The 22,865-nt window shown below is 44.1% G+C and overlaps 1 protein-coding gene across 3 annotated transcripts in view; it reads left to right on the top strand.

Moving 5' to 3' along the window:
* thsd7ba (thrombospondin, type I, domain containing 7Ba) overlaps positions 1-22,865 on the top strand; it is a 364,279-nt gene that overhangs the window by 270,824 nt on the left and 70,590 nt on the right. For all 3 annotated transcript variants that reach the window (XM_072685348.1, XM_072685346.1, XM_072685347.1), the window contains exon 15: positions 14,289-14,480. In XM_072685348.1, coding sequence (XP_072541449.1) covers positions 14,289-14,480 — 192 coding nt within the window. The remainder of the gene's footprint in view (positions 1-14,288; positions 14,481-22,865) is intronic.

Below are 22,865 nucleotides of genomic sequence, written 5' to 3'. Positions count from 1 at the left end.
GTGATTATATTAGATATTATATGTTTGAGTTTTAAAAACGTGTACTTTTTTATTTTATTTTATTTATTTTTTACTGTTTATCACTTTTCTCCATAATGTCAATCTGGCTGTTGTTATTTGTACTGAATCAAAAATTCATGATAAATGTGGACCAATAGAAATGCTCCAAAATGACCTGGCCTAAATTCCTTTTACATTGACTTCCATTAAAAGCTCAGAAGGTTAGTCTTCAGGGCTCAGTATTTACAGTGTGAGGTTCTCTGATACACTTCATAATGGTCCAGTAGTCACAGAGGCTCTGCTTTCTACCCTGAAACACCGCTTCCTTCAAAATCCTCATACTTGTGTGTAATGTATTTTGTTTAAGAGTATTTTACTGCACTGCTTCAGTAGTCACGTCAAGTCAAATGTATTTGTAGAGCTTTTTACAACTGTTGTTGTCGTCACAAAGCAACTTTACACAATCAGTAATTAGTAAAAGACAGGACAAAAGTAAGGAAGGTTGGGATTTGTGAATATACTATAATATAATAGTCAAGATCATTATTTTATCAGTAAATAAATAAATAAATAAATAAACTAATGCTACATTTGGAAATCTCGTACAGACCTGATTGTGGTTTCAGAATTTTAATCTATAGAAATAAACAACATTTACAGTTTACTTTTCTGGCATTTGGCTGACTTAAATCTCATTAAACAGAAACTCTCGTAGCTCCATTTTATGTTTTCCGCCATTTATGTAAAATTATTTCATTAATTACCTCAAACCAAATCGAATGAAAGTTTATTTCTCGCATACGCAGTCATACACAGTATAACCAGCTGATGGTGAAGGACCTGTGCTGACCTCTAGATGCAGTTCTTGCCTGAAAGCAGTTTCTGTCCGTCAGTTTTCACACTCCATGCCCACAATTCTGAGGACGATTTCCTGTAGACTGGGATTTTTGCCACTGCTGGTAGACCAGTATGACCGTATGCTTCCATACACCTGCAGATTCAGCTCCTACCTTCACACTCTGGCCTTTGGCACACTAAAACACCAGCCTGTGGTTGGTTATTTTGCATGTCAGTTGTGGCCTTTTCCTGTCAAAGTAGGTGGTTCTTAAGGGCCATGATAAACATTAATGTTCAGACAGTTATTATAATATCTTTATATAAGAGTTTTGCACAGTGAAATATATATTGTTTAATTATTTAATTAATTACAAATGAAAGTTTATTTCTCACATATGCAGTCATACACAGTACAACCAGCTGTGAAGTGGTTGTACTTCAAACGCAGACGTAAAACCCAAGTCTTCGGAGAAAAACTTGTGCGAAGTGTAGTGTGAAGTATTCTGGTCTCCATGTTGACGTGTGTTCAGCAGTACGTAAGCTTAGAGGTTTCTTTGGATCTATACAAACAGCACTGGAGAAGAGCGTCTGCTAAAGGCCTTAAATGTAAATGTAGGTGCTTTGATAACCGTCGATCACATGGAGCAGTAGAATAAGATATTAGTAATAAAATGTATATTGAATAATAAGCGAAATAAATTCAAATAATATATATTATAAATAATATTGGGAAATTGATGAATTTTAAAATGGCTCAGTGGCTCTTCTGGACACATTGTGCTTTTGTCCTGATAATGCCGTTATTTGTACGCTGATGGTTTTGTGTAATGAGTAACAAAACCTCCCTCACTGTGGCAGGCTAGGGTTCAACTCCCTGGCCAGGTAAGCACACCACTCTACACCAATAGAGACTCTCGAACCCAACTCTACAGTCTCCTACCTCTGTAGCACCATTCAGAAAAACCTCTACAGTGGAAACTTCACAACTTAACTTTCAATGGAAGTCAGTGCAAAAAGATTTCTATTCTCATTTCTATTGGTCCATTCAGCTTGAAATTCTGATACAAAATAAAGAACAACCAGATTCACATTATGGATAAAAGTGACAAACAGCAGTAATGGAGATACAGGGTTTTTGTGTGATGATGTATCAGGAGCCTCAGCCGAATGCTGTAAATGTAAACTGTAAGTGGTGTTTATGATTATAGGGAATGGGGGGTCACACAGTGTCTCATACAGTATAAGTATAAGTACGTATTTAAGAGATTTCCGAACTCGGCGCTTGTTTGTTTGTTTATTTATTTATTTATGTTTTTCTATTTTTTGAAAGTTTAATGAACTATAATTCGTCCACAGACCCCGAGCTTTCTTACTCCTTTATGGGCAATGCAAGATTTCTTTGTTTGCATAAAATAAGCTTAAAGAAAGCCCTTTAGGTCTCTAAAGAAGTTTTGTAAGGCTGTGCAGGAAGGGCGCTGGTTCGGGGTAGAAAGCCGAGCCCCTGTGGTTAGTGGGCTATTTTTAAGTGGAACAAAAAGCTCACTCAGTTCATGCTGAGCCCTGAAGTCCCATCCTTGTTTTTTCGTTCGCGGCTCCTCAAGTGTAGAAAATCACAGAGTCATTGTTCTTATTTTCTCACGGTTTATTTACTATAGAATGATCTCGATCTCCTGGGGTCATGTAGGTTCCAGAAGGTTCCGCAGTTAGGCCGCGGTTAGTCTGTGAACTCGAAGAGAAGAGCATCCAGAGTTCGTCTACCTGAAATGATCTGAAGCAGGTTTAACAAACTCGCCTCCACAGAAGTGAAGTCACATTCTGCGCTGTCTTCTTAATGAAGCTGGGGGTTATCACCTACAGCTCCAGAGCAGCAGTGCTGTCAGCAGGTCAGGCTGAGTGTGAATGCAGTCTGGATGGATGCCTCTGACATCTGGAGAAAACACTATTAACCCCTTGAACCCTGGCTTTATTTCTGAGGTTTAAATTTAAGAGCTATTAATCAGTAACTGCTGTAGAAATAATATGTAACTTATGTTGTTTGAGAGTTTAAAACTCGAAAACTCAAAAAAGGAAAAATGCCTTTATAACATCAATGGAAGTCAAGGTAAAATGATTATTTCCTGCTTTTTGCATTGTGGAGCATTTCTATTGGTCCAAAAATCCCAGTCTACAGGAAGTCTACAGAAAGTTAGCCAAAAGACTAAACTGATGGACAGGGATTTGAGTCGGGTTTCATGGCTTGTGACCTGTGCTGACCTCTAGAAGCAGTTCTTGCCTGAAAGCAGTTTCTGTCCGTCAGTTTTGACACTCCATGCCCACAATTCTGAGGACGATTTCCTGTTGACTGGGATTTTTGCCACTGCTGGTAGACCAGTATGACCGTATGCTTCCATACACCTGCAGATTCAGCTCCTACCTTCACACTCTGGCCTTTGGCACACTAAAACACCAGCCTGTGGTTCGTTATTTTGCATGTCAGTTGTGGCCCTTACCTGTCAAAGTAGGCGGTTCTTAAGGGCCATTATAAACATTAAGGTTCAGACAGTTATTATAATATTATATCATAATATAAGAGTTTTGCACAGTGAAATTTCTGTTACACACTTATTACTTATATATATATATATATATATATATATATATATATATATATATATATATATGTGTGTATGTAAATATAAGTATAAATATAGATTTCAAGTATTTCATCTTGTTTTTTACTGTCAAAAACCTACAAATATATGACAACTATATAAAACAGGGCTGTACACCCAATATTTCCTCATAAATTTCCTGTTCTGCTTACAGACACGGATGTGGAAGGGTTGAAAGTTTACAGTTTCTTCACTTTCCCACAGTTTCCTCTTGTTTCAGAGTCAGAAATGATTAAACAGGAAGTGTGAAGAGGAGTGTGAAGGCGTGTGCACCCCGGCAGTGTCCGAGAACAGAAATCAGCTCCTGTAATAATCAGTATTTTTGGTGGAGACGGCTGCAGTGTCAGTCATTTCTGACCGTTATCTGGAGCACAGTGCTGTGTATGTCGCTATTGTAAAGAGCTGTAGAACGTGATTAAATTCAAATCAGATCTTTCTAATATTAGAAACTGCTATAAAGCAGCAATCCTGATGAAAAGCAGTGGGATGGGAGGAGGGTCTATAGGCCCTTTTGTGTCTGGACTGTGCAGTTAATGAGTGCCAATGCGGACGGACGGGCGGAAAGTTTGACAGGCGCTTTTTAAAGGGGTGAGAAAAGTTCCCCGGCTCGTCCTTTTGAGCAGTCAGCAAACACTGTCACCTTTGTAAGTGCCTGCATTATTAAAGCTGATCCCTGTCACACGCCAAGATAAGAATAAAATGTTAATGATGGGGAGAGATAAAGTGGTAGCGGGAGGACTACACACACTGAGGACACCGAGAAAGAGAGGAAATAATTGTGCTAAATATGGATGGCCCACCGTTCCAGTCAGAATGTCAGTCCTGTCACCTGTTCTGTACCTGAAACCTCGCTAGAAGTGAGAGAGAGAGAGAGAGAGAGAGAGAGAGGGAGGGAAATGGAGATAGAAAGAACTGGAAATGGTATCGCTGACTTGTTGGCTCGAAAATGAGACATTTCAGCTCAAAACTCAGATTTAGCTCTGCCCTTTAAGCCAGCAAAACCAGATACACACACATTACAATGGACTGTGTATGGAGTCTGATGTCGAGGGAGTCTGATGTCACCTCTAATCAAGTCTGAGGCTCCTTCAGCTTTACTCTAAATGTTCATAGTTTTTAACTCTTAGATTTGATCATGATGAGTCATAAATCCATCAACCATCAACCATCAACCTTCTGTACAAACCAAGAAAAAAATATACAAACAGATAATAAATAAATAACAATAAAAAAAAACTCTACATAAACAGTGCAATGTTTTAGGACTTTAGGATACTAGAGTGTAGAGCTGCTGATCTGGTCAGTAAGTGTTTTTCTCCTCAGTAAATCACTGATATTAGAATAAACACTAATAATAACACTCCTGCAGAAAGTGGTGGAGGTTCTCCATCACTGTGTTCATCATTAGAACATCTCCAAAGTTCTCCTCATGGAGTCTAGTGTTATTTAGAGTTCTCCTCAGATCAACACCTGGTTTGGTGGTAAACCAGGGCTTAATGATGGTAAATCAGGTGAGCTGCTGCTGCTGCTGGAATTATATTTTTACTGTCTTTTTAAGTTAGAATATAAAAACACATTGTGTATTGTTATGAACTGATCATTTTTCATAATTGTTTTGCATAGCAGAGAGGTTTGAAAGTCCGGGTTGTGGATGAGGCCAAAGAACCAAAGTATTGATGACTGTTGACTGAATTATTTTGTTGGTGCAATAAATATTTAATTAATTAAATATTTAGTAATAATATATTTTATTAACTCTGGGACATAAAAGTTCCAGCATCAGATTCAGACCCCTGACTCTGGCCTACAAAGCCAAGACTGGACCAGCCAGCCCCTCCGTACTTGATGGCGATGGTCAAAAGCCGATCTGCACCAAGAGCCCTTCCAGCTTCAAGTACGGCTCGGCTCGACCCGCCATCCTTTAAGATCCACGGAAGACGAGCGTCCAGACTTTTTACTGTCCTGCACCGAAGTGGTGGAACGAACTTCCCCTGGGTGTCCGAACAGCAGCTACTCTTTAGTAGATCCACTGTGTTTGTGGTAATTGGGCACATGGACTGATCTGATCTGATGTTTCTCCATTAGATCAGATCAGTGAGAGACTCTCTGATCTGTTTGAGAACTTTCCATTTAGAGCGACTGCAGCCTTTTCTGGACCTCTCTCTCTCTCTCTCTCTCTCTCTCTCTCTCTCTCTGTCGGTCTCTCTCTCTCTCTCTCTGTCGGTCTCTCTCTCTCTCTCTCTCTCTCTCTCTCTCTCTCTCTCTCTCTCTGTCGGTCTCTCTCTCTCTCTCTCTCTCTCTCTCTCTCTCTCTCTCTGTCAGCCTCTCTCTCTCTCTCTCTCTCTCTGTCAGCCTCTCTCTCTCTCTCTCTCTGTCAGCCTCTCTCTCTCTCTCTCTCTCTCTCTCTCTCTCTCTCTCTCTCTGTCTCTCTCTCTCTCTGTCTCTCTCTCTCTCTCTCTATCTCTCTCTGTGTGTAAGAGCTGAAAAGTGGCAGCATTCTTTTAAACACACACTGCTCCACCTTTTAAAACCCTCATATAAGACTGAGGAAGGGTCATTTAGGTCATAAACTGCTAACAATAGACGTTTAGCACAGTTCCGGCTCTGAACAGTGGCACTATCGAACCTCTGCCTGCACCGTTTAACTGAGCGCTAGCTCTCAGCTTCCCTCCAACAAGAGGGCAGGTAGCATGTCTGGAAGTGTCTCCAACTACTAGATAGTTTTGGCGGAAGTGCATCAGGCTATTTCCCGCTGTGAATGCGTTCAGTGTGGAAAGCAGCGGTGTTCAGGCAGCGGAGTATATCAGAGAGATACGCTAGGACTTCTCCTGGGAGGAGTTTAGCAATGCAGAGAAGGAGCCGAGCGTCTCTTTATCTCTAACTCACTAGCACATCACATCTCTGTCTGGACAGGCTACCGACCAGCACTTTATTCCAGAGGAGAAAACATCAATTCAGCAGGTTTAGCCCCTCCCACTTTGTCCCTGTGGACATTAGCAACATTAGCGACATTAACGAGCACCCTGAACACCATAGCTAGCAAACAGACACAGCATCGTGTTTCTACATTTAACTTGGCGCTGATGCGCCTAGACCCGGCTCTGAGGGCTCTGACCTGGCACTGAGGGCTCTGACCCGGTGCTGAGGCGCCTAGACCTGGTACTGAGGGCTCTGACCCAGCGCTGAGGGCTCTGACCCAGCGCTGAGGGCTCTGACCTGGCACTGAGGCGCCTAGACCTGGTACTGAGGGCTCTGACCCGGCACTGAGGCGTCTAGACCTGGTACTGAAGGCTCTGACCCAGCGCTGAGGGCTCTGACCCAGCGCTGAGGGCTCTGACCCAGCACTGAGGCGCCTAGACCTGGTACTGAGGGCTCTGACCCGGCACTGAGGCGTCTAGACCCGGTACTGAGGGCTCTGACCCAGCGCTGAGGGCTCTGACCCAGCGCTGAGGGCTCTGACCCGGCGCTGAGGCGCCTAGACCTGGTACTGAGGGCTCTGACCCAGCGCTGAGGGCTCTGACCTGGCACTGAGGCGCCTAGACCCGGCACTGAGGGCTCTGACCCGGCACTGAGGCGTCTAGACCTGGTACTGAGGCCTCTGACCCGGCCTTTAACCAAACCTTGCTGAAACAGTTTAATTGTAGGTTGAATTAATTAACTAGCATTTTTAATTATGAGCATTATGTGCAGATTTAGTGCAGGGATGCCAATATTTCTGCCCATGACCCATGTACACCATGGACTGAAGGCCTGTATTTTTCCAGCAAAAGCTAATAAAACTTGTGAGAAGTTCTGAAAGCGGTAAAAAAGCAGCGGATGTGAGTTCTCCTCCCACTCAGCCGGGCGGGTCACAGGGCAGAATTTACAAGTCAAATAGGATCAATAAGAAGAGTTAAAGGCATGTTTGTAGTTCAGTGCCTCTCTAAAGACACTGGGGGGTCATTTCCACAGATAACAGCACAATACACCCACTGAGAATGTGTGTGTGTCTGTGTGTGTGTGTGTGTGTGTGTGTACGTAGGAGTGTGTGTGAGCGTGTGAGGAGGAGGCCGATCTGATTTCAGTCCTTTAAATCAGCAGCTAAACAAATACGAACACTCAGTGTCGCTCTTCTCCGCCGCGGCGCTGACATTCTCTCGCCGTGTGTGTTTAATTGCACTGAGCTGTGGAACGCCGGTGTGGAGAATTAAAGGAGGCGTCCCCCAGCGTGGCTAACGCCGAGATAAGACTGAGCATGTCTGCTTTAGTCTGATATTGTTAGCAGATGATTAAAGGCACAGTCAGGGGTCTGGAAGGACTTAAACTCAGAGAGTGTGAGTTTAATAATGCTGGGCTGTGTTAGCCGTTAGCCCGTCACAGAACGTTAGGAGTGTTAGGACTGTACGCTTAGACTAAGTCTCGTGCAGAAGACTAAAAGCATGATGGGTTAGGCTGCGTTTGCTGTGGGCAGTGTGAGAACTGGCCGTTCTGATGTAAAAACAGCAGTAGAGGTGAATTATCGCTTTTATAAATGTGTGACTTACATTAGGCTATAATAGCAAACACCTAGCACTACTGTAGCATCCTTACAGCAATCCCATAGCAACACCATAGCGACCATCTGGCAACACCATGCCAACCACCTAGTAGCCACTTCGAAACCATAGCAATCATCTAGGAAGACAATATTTAGCACCTAGCAAATCCATAGCGACCATCCACCAACACCATGCCAACCACCAAGCAGCCACTTGTCAACACTATAGTAATCATCCAGAAACACCATAGCAACCATCTAGGAAGAAAATTATAACCATTATCAACCTCATAGCAGCCACCTTTCAGTCACTTAGCAAAACCATAGAAACTATCTAGCGACATCATGGCAACCATCTAGCAACCTCTTCAAAAAACCATAGCACCTAGCAAATCCATAGCAACCACCTAGCAAATCCATAGCATGGGGGTAGCACTATGGCAACCACCTTCAACATCATAGCAACCACCTTGCAGCCACTTAACAACACCATAGCAACCACCTAGCAATGAATGGATTTGTAAAGTTTTTGCACCCTCACTATAATATAAATACATTAGTAACCAAAAACATAGGTTACCACAGCAACCACATGGCAGCAACTTAGTGACCAACTGACACACAATAGCATAGCATGGGCTAGCAACTGCCTAGCAACCATCTATAGAATAGAACTTTCTGGAGCCTAATACCAGGTGTGGGCTAGAGGGGTGTAAAGACCCCCAGCATTGAGGAGCTGTGGAGCAGTGGAAGAGCTGTGTTCTCTGGAGTGATGGTGGAGGAGCTCCATCCAGTACTTTAGGGGTGTTGAGGATGATGAGGCGGGGTGGTGTTCATCATCCAACATCCTGACCTCACTAACTCTCTTGTTGCTGAATGCAATCAAATCCTCACAGCAATGCTCCTCCTCCAAAATCTAGTAGAAAGTCTTCTTCTCTGGACAGTAGAGACAGTTACTCCAACAGAAGCAGGATCAGCTGTTTTTAAGCACGTGTCCCAATACTTTTGTTCATATTGTGTATACCATATCAACACTTTAGCAACCACCTAGCAGTAAATACACTGGTATCACTGTTATTACAGGGACTGTTAATATGTAACTACACAGTTATTACAGATGTTTAGTTTAAACTGGGGTCTGATATTATATAATAAAGAGCTTAGAGCTGTAAATGTGTTTCCACTGTCAGTGAAATCGAACCACAGGGGTTTCGCTCTCAGTGTATGAGCGGTGTTTGGAGAATTGGGGTGTCAAATAATTGACGTAAACAACCACAGCTTTATGAATGTCACATTGTGCGCTTAATAAGAGCACAGGAATCTTCTTAATGAGCAATAAAGCAGGCGGGACGTCACCCCCCCCCTGCTCCTGTCCCGCCTCAGAGGCAGAGGGAAATTTCAGATTTAACAGTTTAGTAACACCGGCTTACCCAACTTAATCCCTTTCTTTCAGAGCTTTTGTCTCTGCTGTTCCTTCAGTTCTGCTGGGAGAGACTCCAAACAGTCCAAACACACTCCACACCCCAGCTCCCTGATTCATTATCCTCACTCTCGGTTAAGGCCCATTCACACCGCATGTCAGGTTTAGAAATGTGTACTAGGGTTTACTTGGATGCTCCATAGTACTCATATACGCTGACCTGACATTCAACTGACATTCACCTGAATCTGTATCAGATACAACTGAACTCTAAGATGAGTGTAAACGACTGTCTATTAAATGTAACCCTACAGCTAGCCCTAATCCAAACCCTAATCTTAACCTTAACCCTAAACCTAACCCCAACCTTAACTTTACCCTTAAATCAACCCTGAATCCCACCCCCTAAACCCCAACTTTAACCTAAACCTTCAATCTAACCCTAACCTTAACCCTAACCTTAATCTTACCCTTAAATCAACCCTAATACTAACTCTAATCCAAACCCTAACCTTAACCCTAAACAAAACCCTAATCCTAACCATAATCCCAACCACAACCATAACCCTAAACCTAACTCTAACCTTACCCTTACATCAACCCTACATCCTAACTCTAACCCTAATTCTAACCTTAACCTAATCCTAACTTTACCCTAAAGCTAAAGTGATTATGTTTAGGGTTCCATGAATACACATCTTCTAAAGCAACACTTAAATACAGTGAGAGAGTTCAGGTTCCACCCCTGCACATCTCATCAGCATCAGCATCAGCATCATCAGCATCAGCATCAGCATCATGAGAAGCAGCATCATCAGCAGCAGCAGCATCATCGGCATCATCGGCATCATCATCAGCATCATCGGCATCGTCAGCAGCATCTGCATCAACAGCAGTAGCATCATCAGCATCATGAGCAGCATCTGCATCAACAGCAGTAGCATCATCAGCATCATGAGCAGCATCTGCATCAACAGCAGTAGCATCATCAGCATAATCTGCAGCATCAGCATCAGCATCAGCATCATCAGCATCATCCGCATCAGCATCAGCATCATCATCATCAGCAGCATCATCATCATCAGCATCATCGGCATCGTCAGCAGCATCTGCATCAACAGCAGTAGCATCATCAGCATCATGAGCAGCATCTGCATCAACAGCAGTAGCATCATCAGCATAATCAGCAGCATCAGCATAATCAGCAGCATCGGCATCATCAGCATCATCGGCAGCATCAGCATCATCATCAGCAGCATCATCATCAGCAGCATCATCAGCAGCAGCATCATCATCAGCAGCAGCATCATCAGCATCAGCATCATGAGCAGCAGCATCATCAGCATTATGAGAAGCAGCATCATCAGCATCATTAGCATCATCAGCAGCATTGGCATCATCAGCAGCATTGGCATCATCAGCAGCATTGGCATCATCATCATCAGCAACAGCAGCAGCAGCATAATCGCCATCATCAGCAGCAGCATCATCATCATCAGCAGCAGCATCATCATCATCAGCAGCAGCAGCAGCAACAGCAGCAGCATCATCGGCATCAACAGCAGTAGCATCATCAGCATCATCAGCAGCATCAGCATCAGCATCATCAGCATCATCGGCATTAGCAGCAGCATCAGCAGCATCAGCATCATCAGCATCAGCAGCATCATCAGCATCAGCATCAGCATCATCAGCAGCAGCAGCATCATCAGCATCATGAGCAGCAGCATCAGCAGCAGCATTGGCATCATCAGCAGCATTGGCATCATCATCATCATCCACAGCAGCATAATCGGCATCAGCAGCAGCATCATCGGCATCAGCAGCAGCAGCAGCATCAGCATCATGAGCAGCAGCATCATCATCATCAGCAGCAGCAGCAGCAGCAGCATTAGCAGCATCATCGGCATCAGCAGCAGCAGCAGCATCATGAGCAGCAGCATCAGGAGCAGCAGCAGCATCAGCAGCAGCAACAGCAGCATCATCAGCAGCATCATCAGCAGCAGCATCATCAGCATCATCATCAGCATCATGAGCAGCAGCATCATCAGCAGCATCAGCAGCATCATCAGCAGCAGCATCATCATCATCAGCAGCAGCAGCATGCCTAGATGAGTGTGTTGTTGTTCAGCAGGTGGTTTGTGTAGCTTTGCTGGTGGTGTACTGGTTAGAGCAGATATGAGATGTCTCTTTAATTGCTTGTGTGTAACTCTGGGCTCTGGGCTATTAGTCATATGGTCAATAGTCCCAGTGTAATCACTGGTATGTAATTAAGCTTAAAGAGCAGCTCCCTGCCGTCTCCACTCCTGTTCTTACTGCTAGTGAGGTCTGAACTCTCGGCTCTCAGACTCTCAGACACAACAGCTGTGCAGCTGAAGGGTGGCTGGCGTTAACAGCGCTAGTGCAGGTTTAATCTTCTACACGGGAAGGCATGTTTATGAGGAGTGTATCCTACAAACCACACGTCTCCACACGTTCTTTAAAGTGTATCTGGAGTGCCTCACTTCATTACACCCTGTATTCATCGGCTCTCCTCCGCCTCTAAAGGCTCAGGCTGGGGTTCAGAAAGTGTGAGCGAGGTATAAATGAACCTCTGCTGTCTGGCTGCATCAGATGCCTCAGTGCTGGAGGTAGCTGTGGGTGGAGGTGATGTTCAGGAGGAGGATTGATGAGCACTGACCTTTATAACCTTTATGCTTAGTCCAGTTGGGTCTATCACTGTCGAGGAACCCTTCCTTAGAGTGCTGTGAGGGAACTGTGAGGGATGAATGACTCACTTAATTCAAATGAGTGAGCCAATGACTGAGTGAACCAGTGACTAAACGAGGGAGTAAATGAGAGAGCAAGTAAACAAACAAACAAGAAAGTGTTTGAGTGACTGAATGAAGAAGTAACCATGAGAGTGAGCGATGTGGTGAGTGAATGACCGCGTCATAAGGAAATGAGGAGCTAGTGAGCAAGGGAAAGTGAGGGAGCAAGGGGAATGAGTGAAATAAGTGATAAGTGAAGATGTCCATCCGAGTAAGTGACTATGCAGGTGAGTCAGCCAGCGAGGGATTCAATAAGTGAAAGAGTGAACAAGTGAGTGAGCGAAGAATCAATTAAGTGAGTGAGTGTGCAAGTGTGTCAGCAAGTGAGCAAGCGATTGATTTTTAATGAGTGAATGAGAGTGCAAACAAGTGCTCAAATGAGTGAGTGAGTGAAGGTGCAAGTCAGTAAGCAAGCGAGTGATTGAATGAGTGAACAAGTGAGTGGGAAAGCGAGCGAGCGAGCGAGCGAGTGAGTGAGTGAGTGAGTGAGTGAGTGAGTGAGTGAGTGAGTGAGTGAGTGAGTGAGTGAGTGAGTGAGCACTTGAGTCAGAAAACGAGCAAGCGATGATTAAAAAAGTGAATAAGCGAGTGAGTGAGCGAGCGAGCGAACAAGTGAGAGAATAAGCGAGCATGCAAATAAGTCAGCAAGTGAGTGAGTGAGAAAGTGCATGATTAAATGAGTGAGTGATTGAGTGAGTGAGTGATTGAGTGAGTGATTGAGTGAGTGAGTGATTGAGTGAGTGATTGAGTGAGTGATTGAGTGAGTGATTGAGTGAGTGATTGAGTGATTGAGTGAGTGATTGAGTGAGTGAGTGATTGAGTGAGTGAGTGAGTGAGTGAGTGAGTGAGTGATTGAGCGAGTGAGTGAGTGATTGAGCGAGTGAGTGAGTGATTGAGCGAGTGAGTGAGTGATTGAGCGAGTGAGTGATTGAGTGAGTGATTGAGCGAGTGAGTGATTGAGCGAGTGATTGAGTGAGTGATTGAGCGAGCAAGTGAGTGAGCAAGTGAGTGATTGAATGAGTAAGTGAGTGATTGATTGAGCGAGTGAGTGAGTGATTGAGCGAGTGAGTGATTGAGCGAGTGAGTGATTGAGCGAGTGAGTGATTGAGCGAGTGAGTGAGTGATTGAGCGAGTGAGTGAGTGATTGAGTGAGTAAGTGAGTAAGTGATTGAGTGAGTGAGCCGGAGGGTGAATAGAAAGCCGGTTCCTCAGCAGTGTTGTCGTCTCTGGGGAGCGTGAGCTGGTGGGAGGCTTAGCTGCTGCAGTGTTTGCGAGGGTAACAGGTGGATCTGCTTTTTTCCAAGCGTATAATTTTCCATCCTTCAGCATCGGAGCTGTTTAGAGAAGCTAAAAAGGATGTGAGCGCGCCGCTCAGGAGGAGAGACAAAAGAGAGAGGAGGGAAAAGAGGAAGACGCTTATTCTCCAAGGTCTTTGTGTCTGTCAGCATCAACATCAGTTCCAGCCGTTTATATCCTCTTTATCACCGCGCAGCGCTGATGCAACGTTCGGGAAGTTCAAGACACCATCTGTCCGTTTCTGAAGCTGACAGGCATTCTGTGAGATGAGGGTTTACACCGAAATAGATTCCTCTAAAGCTCGAACCTCCCGTATCTCCAACCGGCAGGTGCATCTCCGCTTCTCCAGTGTAGGGTTCACAGATACGCCGCCTCCACTAGACATCCATCCTCGCTTACCCGACGAGCTGACCAGATCAAACTAACCAAGGTGATTCTGCTGGAGCTCTGATGAAGCTCTGAGGAAATCTAGAACTGTGGGACTCATACTGCTCTGTTCTGACACTTGGGTGTTTCTAATAAAGTGGCCAGCGAGTGGAAGTATGAGGTGGGGGTTTCTAATAAAGTGGCCAGTGGGTTGGAGCACAAAATAATGAGGAGGCTAATGATGCACAAGGTAGATGTTTCTAATAAACTGGCCAATGAGAGAAAGAACAAGTAAGTGATCTCTATTAAGGTTGCCAGTAAGTAGAAGTACACGTGTGTGTGTGTGTGTGTGTGTGTGTGTGTGTGTGTGTGTGTGTGTGTGTGTGCCTCAGGTCTGAGCTGTGTGGATGAGAGTGAGGAGCCAGCGCCGGTGTCGGAGTGTGTTCGTTGGGCAGGGCCGATGCCCCCGCGGGTGCGGAGCTGCTGGGTGTCCTGCAGAGACGACTGCACCTTCAGCTCCTGGAGCAAATTCACAGAGTGTTCAGGGTGTGGGAGCAAACGCAGCCGCAAACGCACTCTCACAGGTGAGATACACACACACACACACTGATTTATACAGCTCACCTGTTCTACAGGAAAGGCTCTTAGTTGTGCTTGAAACCAGGAGGATACTGGATGTGATTAGGTCCAGTCCAGTCTGATCAGGGATATTTCGGGAGGACCTTATATACATTGGGAACTGTGGGAGGGGAAAAGATGATGAAGAAGAGGGGTTTAAGGAGGGGTAGGAAGGGGGATGAAGGTGAGGGTACTTGGAGTATCAGCATTGGGGAGGGGGTTGATGGTCATCACACAACAAAGGGGGGAAGGTGGATCGACTCTCTGTGAAGGTGGGCGACCATCAGCACTTTCCAGAGGGTGGACGGCTGTCCCCTTTAAGGGTTAAGTGTATTATCATATAGTTGGCAGTCAAACAGACAGGCAGAAGGCTGAAACCATAAGAAAGTCAGGTTAGAAAGAGGGTCAAGTTCTAGTCAATGTTGCCGTCTACGGTTCAGTGTCTAATTTGTTAATTATCATCCTTGTTTAGAGCATTTGTGACATGGTTTGAGATTTTAGACCAGAATTAGTTAGAATCCACCAATAGAAGAAAGGTACACTTAAGAGGTCCATCACTAGTGAACAGCATGGCTAAGTATCCATCTGTAGAAATCAGCAAGGCTACAAATCAACAAATGAGATCTCCTCCAATACGAGAACAGTATTACTAAAAGTGCGTCAGTGTGAGATGGACATGGTTAAAAATACGCCAATACAAGAACAGCCTGGCTAAAAATCCAATATGAGAAAACCATGGCAACCAATAGAAGAATAGCAGAGCTAGTTCACTTTAAAAACAAAGGTACTACAAAGGGTTCTTTGAACAATGCCATAGTCCATAAAGAGCCATTTTTGGAATAGAGATGTGACCTTTACACTGATGAAGAAAGAACCTTTGCATCAAGAGAACGTTTGGGATCTTTAAGAAGTTCTTCACACTCACTCATTTCTATGACAGACATGGTTCTTTATGGATCCAAAGAGGTTCTTCTATGGCATTGCTCAGAGAACCATTTGTAGTACCTTTGTTTTGTGGTCAGAGTGTTGTATAAAAATAGGAGAACATGGCTAAACAAGTCCACAGTTGCAAGAACAGTATGGTTAAAAAATTCCACCGATGGAACAATGGTCAAAAGCAGATCAGCACCAAGAGCCCTTCCAGCTTCAAGTACAGCTCGGCTCGACCCGCCATCCTTTAAGATCAACGGAAGACGAGCGTCCAGACTTTTTACTGTCCTGCACCGAAGTGGTGGAACGAACTTCCCCTGGGTGTCCGAACAGCTCGCTGTCCTCAAACCCAGACTGAAGACCCTCCTCTTCTGAGAGGACTTGGGTGAAGAGTAGAGTATTATGGTCTCCATATTGACTTGTGTTTAGTAGAGTCTAAGATTAGAGGATCTGAATTTCAGTCTATTTAAACTAGCTGAGCTTCTTCTTCAGTAAACAGTGAAGCTCTTGAGAAGAGCGTCTGCTAAATGCCTTAAATGTAAATGAACAGTGCAATGACATGGTTAAATATCTATCAGCTAGACAACAGCACAGCTAAATGTCCAACAGTAGAACAGTAGCATGGTTAAAAAACCACCAATAAGAGAACATCATGCTTAACTTCCATCAATATAAGAAACATTGTAGGTAAAAATCCACCAAAAGAAGAACAGTCTGGTTCACAGAGCTCCACCAACAGGAGAACAGTCTCGTTCATAGAGCTCCACCAACAGGAGAACAGTCTCGTTCATAGAGCTCCACCAACAGCTAAAACTCCACCAATAGGAGAACAGCATGGTTAAGAATCCAAAAGACTGGTTATAATTCACAATAGCAGAATGACATGAAGTTAATGAATTGATCTGATAATTGAGAGTTAATAAACGAGCTTGTGCACATTAGTCACACCCTGTCTTTAGTCCATGTATAAAGACCTGCCTTAACCCAATCCACTGTGTACTGAACAGAAGATGATCAGAATCACCCTAATGGAATAAGTCAGAGCTGATGGATGACTGGAGCAGTGTGTGGTCATTTTTCTTGTACCGTAGGCTGACAGTAAGAGGATGCTAACCTGGCCGATGTAAATGGCCTCCCTGTTTTTGGCCTCCTCTTGTAGAGACCGCAGACAGCCCTCATCATCCAGTCAGTCATACAGTGGGCTAAAACTCAGCACAGCGTTAATTAAGTCTCTCAAGGCCAATTGGCAGACCCAGGTTTGATCAGTGTGGGAAACTGGCCTACAGACTGGCCATACTGTCAGCAGGTGAAGCAGAGCTTCTCACCCAGCAGGAATCGCCGACGTTCAATCGTGACCGGCCTCCGGGGCAGCGTGAGAGGATTGATTGGTGAGCGATTACAAATTTCTCAGCGTTAGAGCTTAAGAGTCCCAGTGGTCCAGATGAGGTGTGGAATGATAAAAAAAAAATAATACTACATGGTTTCCCACAGGCGTCTACAGCAGAATTCATCCAGAGCTTCTCCAGTATTACAGTGGAAATCTGTAAATCACACACATCACATCATTTTTATTTATTTATTTAAACTTCTAAACAGAAAACACTGGGTTCTTTGGGAACTGCCTTGGAACAGTCGTGTAAACTGCTAATTAAGAAGCACTGTGAAGGTTTTCATGTGGAAACCATCTACAACAGGTTTCCCACCATCCAAACAGTCTTTTTTATTTATGCCTCCTAATGGTTCTTTGAGTTGCTGTTGTTCTATATGCAGACATTGCGTTAACTAAAGAACCCTGGAAGAGCCTGATGGTTGATGTGAACATTACCTGAAGCTGCTGACCTGTGACTCTAGGACAACAGGTTTCAGGTTTCCATCCATCTGATTAAGCATTCAACCAAACAAGAAACCATTTAGACACACATATATTATCATTCAGTTTAGATATCAGCTATACCTACACCATATGGACAAAAGTATTGGGACACCTGCTCATTCCCTGTTTGTTCTGAATTCAAGGCTATTAAAAAGAGCTGATCCTGCTTCTGTTGGAGTAACTGTCTCTACTGTCCAGAGAGGAAAACTTTCTACTAGATTTCGGAGAAGAGCATTTCTGTGAGAATTTGATTGCATCCCACAACAAAAGCCTTAGTGAGGTCAGGATTTTGGATGATCACTATTCCACCTCATCTTTAGCTCTATGAGTAGCACTTCTCTACTAGAACTAGACAAGCTGTGTGTGCATTTGCACACCTGTGTCAGCAATGGGTTGAGTGTAGGACTGGTTGTTGGAGCATTACCTGACTAAATGACCCTCTGATGCTGGTCTTGTATTTACCACATATAGTACTGTCACATATTTGTTGTGTGAGGGTCTGCAGCTGTAATTCACTTCAGTATGACCTCACTGGTCCACTGTTTTAACTAGAGGAGACAGTTTGTAGACTAAATGAGAAATCCATGCTGGAATCAGCCTCTAGGCATGCCAGACCACCGGAGAGACTCCTGTTATTACTCATGTTATTCTAAAGGTAAATCAGTCAGTGTCCTGTGGCCTGTAGTGTGTGTCTAATTCATGTCGGATAATGTGAGAAGCATCCCAGTCCTGCTCTGAGTGAGAAAATAATGAGAGCTTGTGTGTTACGTATGTATTGTATGTTGCCTTATGTTCTACGAGGCTTCCACCATTTGTGGTCATAAATGTTTAAGCACTGCCTCTAGGCTCATTCCTCCTGCTCTTATCCAGTGTGCTCTATTAGCAGGCAGCATTAGCCCTGAGTACTGTAAACTCAGAAAACATCCCGCTTCTCTCCGGCTTTGACTTGTTCATCATTACCTCAGTAACACTTTATGTTCGGCTGTTAATTGCTGTTTATATTGATATCTATGAATAAATATCTGAGTTGTGGCTTTCTGAACACGGAACACGGAAAATTCTGGGACAAATATTACAGTTAATAACATTACACATCAGTTAAATCACGTGCAGGTAAATTAAGACACTGGGGGGGGCAGTTAAGGCACATGCAGGGCAGCTGATACATGTAAAGGTCACTTACTGCACATTGAGGTCAATTAAGGCACTTACAGGTCACTTTAGGCTCCAGTTAAGGCACTTCTGTGTAAAGGTACTTGCATGTCAAGGACTTAAAGGTCACTAAGGCACTTAGTAAGTTAAGGTACTTACAGGTTAGTTAAGGCACTATAGGGTCAGTTATTAGTAAGCTAAGCCACTTAGTAAGTTAAGGCATTTCAGGGTCAGTTAAGGCACTTCAGGGTCAGTAAAAGCCTAAACTGACTTCAGTTTAGGCTTATCCAGGGCACTTTAGGCACTCGTGGGTCAGTTAAGGCATTTACAGGTCAGTTAAGGCACTTATAGGTCAGTTAAGGCACTTCAGGGTCAGTTAAGGCACTTAGTAAGTTAGGGTACTTACAGGTTAGTTAATGCACTTCAGGGTCAGTCATTAGTAAGTTAAGGTACTTACAGGTCAGTTAAGGTGCTTCAGGGCACTTTAGGCACTTCAGGGTCAGTTAAGGCACTTCAGGGTCAGTTAAGGCACTTATTAGTAAGTTAAGGCACTTACAGGCCAGTAAAGTCACAGCAAAAAGACTGTAGCCACTGTGACTGTGTTCTGGTGGCAGATTCGAATGAGGTCATTGCTGTTATTCCAAGGCAGTATTTGGGCTAAATGAGAGCATACATTGGCCAAGACTGGACTGTGAAGAGGCTCCATAAAAAACATCTACAAGAAGTTCTCCATGTCTATGTAGAACAGATTAACCAGGCAATGAACCTTTTGTGCATTAAAATAATTATTTGAGATGTCCGGGTTCTACACGGAACAGCTACAGTTAGTAAAGAACCACATCTCCTGCTTTACCACAGGCTCGGGTGATGCTTCTCTTCCTGTACTTTGGGGAAAAAATAAGGAGATTGTAAAGCTTCCTGTCCTCACAGGAGCCACCGCCACGCTCCATTCTTCAGGGGTCCGTCATGTAGAAGATGATTGTTCTTATCTGGGATTTTTCTCAGATGCTTTTCTTGGAATGACATGTCCTTGCACCCCAAATCTGGACATACCTTCATCATCCGTTCAGCGTAGGACATGATATTTCATGCACAAAGAGCTTTAGAGTGGAGAAAGACTACAGAACAGCTTCAGATGGTGTGAATGAGGAGGAGGAGGAGGCTGAAGGGGGCAGCTGAGGGTATCTGTAAAGGTAGACGTCTCTCCAAACAGCCCGAGGAGGAGGAGGAGGAGGAGTGAGTGGAGTGGTTTTCTCTTAACGCTCCTCTTAGCTTCATCGCTCCCTCTACACCTGACGGTCTGTCAGCCTCCCTCCTCCCGGAGCGCTGAAGGAGAGTTGTTTTCTGCGCTCGTTTTGACTCTCATTTTCATACTCAAAGATCACCCACTGTGAACAATTTCAGCAGAAGATTAGAGGGACGTCATAGAGATGGAGACTGCCAGGCTTTCAGCTTCAGACAGTTTGTTTCGCCAGAAAAAAAAACACCAAAAGGTGTGATTGGCTCTCGTTAATAACCGCAGCTGCTCACGCCATGCGCTGCTCCTCACGGCGGAGAGCTTTCAAAGACCTGCACTGCGTGATTTATCTAATCCCATCCACTTACAAATGATCAAACTCTCACGCTCCACCAGTGATCTTAAAATGCAGAAACAGAGCCGAGAGAGAGGAGAAATCGGCCAGCTCAGCTAAATCACACTGCAGGTTTAATTGAAGCAGGTGGACTTCATCAATAATGCAGAATGGTGCAGGAGTGTGTGGAGCAGGTGTGGAATGTCAGCTGGGTGGGGACAAAGAAAGACGCGAGATACACTATGCGAGAAGGTGGAGTCTGAAACATGGAGCAAATATTCAGAACTTTGCTAGCTTTGTAATATTCAGCCATGTTCAGCTCCTCCACTGCTGCGTTCTCTCTCCACTGGCTTCCTGTAGCTGCTGCCCAGGTCATCAGATTCAGACCCCTGACTCTGGCCTACAAAGCCAAGACTGGACCAGCCAGCCCCTCCACCAGTACTTGATGGCAATTGACCAAGCTGATCTGCACCAAGAGCCCTTCCAGCTTCAAGGACGGCTCGGCTCGACCCGCCAATCTTTAAGATCCACGGAAGACGAGCGTCCAGACTTTTTACTGTCCTGCACCGAAGTGGTGGAACGAACTTCCCCTGGGTGTCCGAACAGCAGAGTCCAATGCTCGCTGTCCTCAAACCCAGACTGAAGACCCTCCTCTTCTGAGAGGACTTGGGTGAAGAGTAGAGTATTATGGTCTCCATATTGACTTGTGTTTAGTAGAGTCTAAGATTAGAGGATCTGAATTTTAGTCTATTTAAACTAGCTGAGGTTCTTCTTCAGTAAACAGTGAAGCTCTTTGTAAGAACTCTGGAGAAGAGAGTCTGATAAATGCTGTAAATGTAAATGCAATATTAATCTCATCATTTCAGACTAAAGCAGAAAAGTGCATTTCCTTAAGATTCCCATGTTCTGGTAGTTGCCTGATCACCTGCTTCTGTTGGAGTAACTGTCTCTAAGAAGACTTTCTACTAGATTCTGGGGGAGGAGCATTGCTGTGAGGATTTGATTGCATTCAGCAAAAAGAGCGTTAGTGAGGTCAGGATGTTGGATGATGATCACCACCAACCTCATCATCCCCAACTCTCCAACTCATCCCAAAAGTACTGGATGGAGCTCCTCCACCATCATTCCAGAGAACACAGTTTTACCAGAAAGACTCCTGAACCTTTAATCTCAATAAAATGTAACTATTAGAGTGAAAGTCCTCGGTGAAGGCCTTGTTGTCGGGTCAGGTCTTGGAACATCTGGACCCTTGCAGATCCTGCTGTACATGAATGGCAGGGGCGAGCCATCTCCCTGGGCAAACTGGTAGGAAAGCAGAAAAGTAGGCGTGGAAGTAGAGGACTTTTAAAAACAGGTGGAAGCTGGTGATTGGTCAAACTCTCCAGGTAGAACATTGGCTGAAGCTTTCACCCTCCACTGCTCCACAGCTCCTCAATGCTGGGGGGCTTTATACCCCTCTAGTCCACGCCTGGTATTATTAGGCAGCATGGAGCCAATAGGGTCATGATGTTGATTTGCTCCAGAGAGTCCTATTCTATTGGCAGTACTTCTTCTCTACAGGGACTAGACAAGCTGTGTGTGCATTTGCACATCTGTGTCAGCAATGGATGCAGCTTAAAGTAGCTGAGTGCATTCAGATCATCCTAAATCTGCGAGAGCAGGAGGATGTTTCACAGTGAAGCTCCAGTCCTGATGCCACGCTGCACTGTGGTTTACTGTGGCACATTGGCTCATCAGCCAGTTGGCAGTACCATCCCCTGTGTGTGTGTGTGTGTGTGTGTGTGTGTGTGTGTGTGTGTGTGTGTGTTTGATCCCAGTGAGTGAGTTGTCTGTGATTCTGAAGTGTGTTATCTATGATTTCACGTTGATAAGTGTTGGCCCCCTCTGAAGGAGCGGCTGTAATGGGGGTTTCTGGATGATGGACGCTCTGCTGGGCTGCAGATGAAAACAGGCTAGACCCTCGACCTGCTTCACCATCTGCCCTCACAGCCAGAGTGACCCGGACAACCGAGCACAGACAGCAGAACAAAGAGCAGTATTCCCGACCGTCCAGACAGGCGGGACCGGACTGACCTACTTCTGCTGGAGCTAAACCCTCAGACACTCAGGGTTGTTACTCTCGTTTTGCTTAATACATACCGGAATTCCAAAATGTATTCTGTGATTACAGATCAGAATTCTGCCTTTTAATTTGTAATTACATTTTGGAATTCCCAAACTTATTTTATAATGACAAACTGAAATTCCACAACTTATTTTGTAATTCTGTATCAGAATTCTGCAATGTATTTTTTTTATTACAGATCGGATTTCCACAACTTATTTTGCAATTACAGATTGGAATGCTGCCACTTATGTTATAATTATAGACCAGAATTCCTCAATTTATTTTATAATGACATATCAAAATTCTGCAACTTATTTTCTAAATACATTTTGGAATTCAACAACTTACTTTGTTATTACATATCAGAATTCCATGTATTTTTGTATTACAGATCAGAATTGCACTTAAACTTATTTTGTGATTAAAGATTGGAATTCTGCCACTTATGTTATAATTATAGACCAGAATTCCTCAACTTATTTTATTCTTAAATTCTTAAATTCTGCCACTTATTTTGTAATTACTGTAATTTTTGTAATTAATCAGAATAACGCAATTTTTATTACAGATCAGAAAGGTCTGAAATGTATTTTTTATTACAGATCAGAATTGCGCAGCTTATTTTGTAATTTCATGTCAGAATTCCATCATTTGTTGTACAGATGTGTAATTCCACTTTACAGCTCTCTGGGTAGATTAGGATAGTAGTGAGTTGGGA

This window comes from Salminus brasiliensis, chromosome 8, assembly GCF_030463535.1.
Source record: "Salminus brasiliensis chromosome 8, fSalBra1.hap2, whole genome shotgun sequence".
NCBI lineage: Eukaryota > Metazoa > Chordata > Actinopteri > Characiformes > Bryconidae > Salminus > Salminus brasiliensis.
Note: the sequence above shows the minus strand (reverse complement) of the source record. Positions and strands in the feature narration are given on the sequence as shown.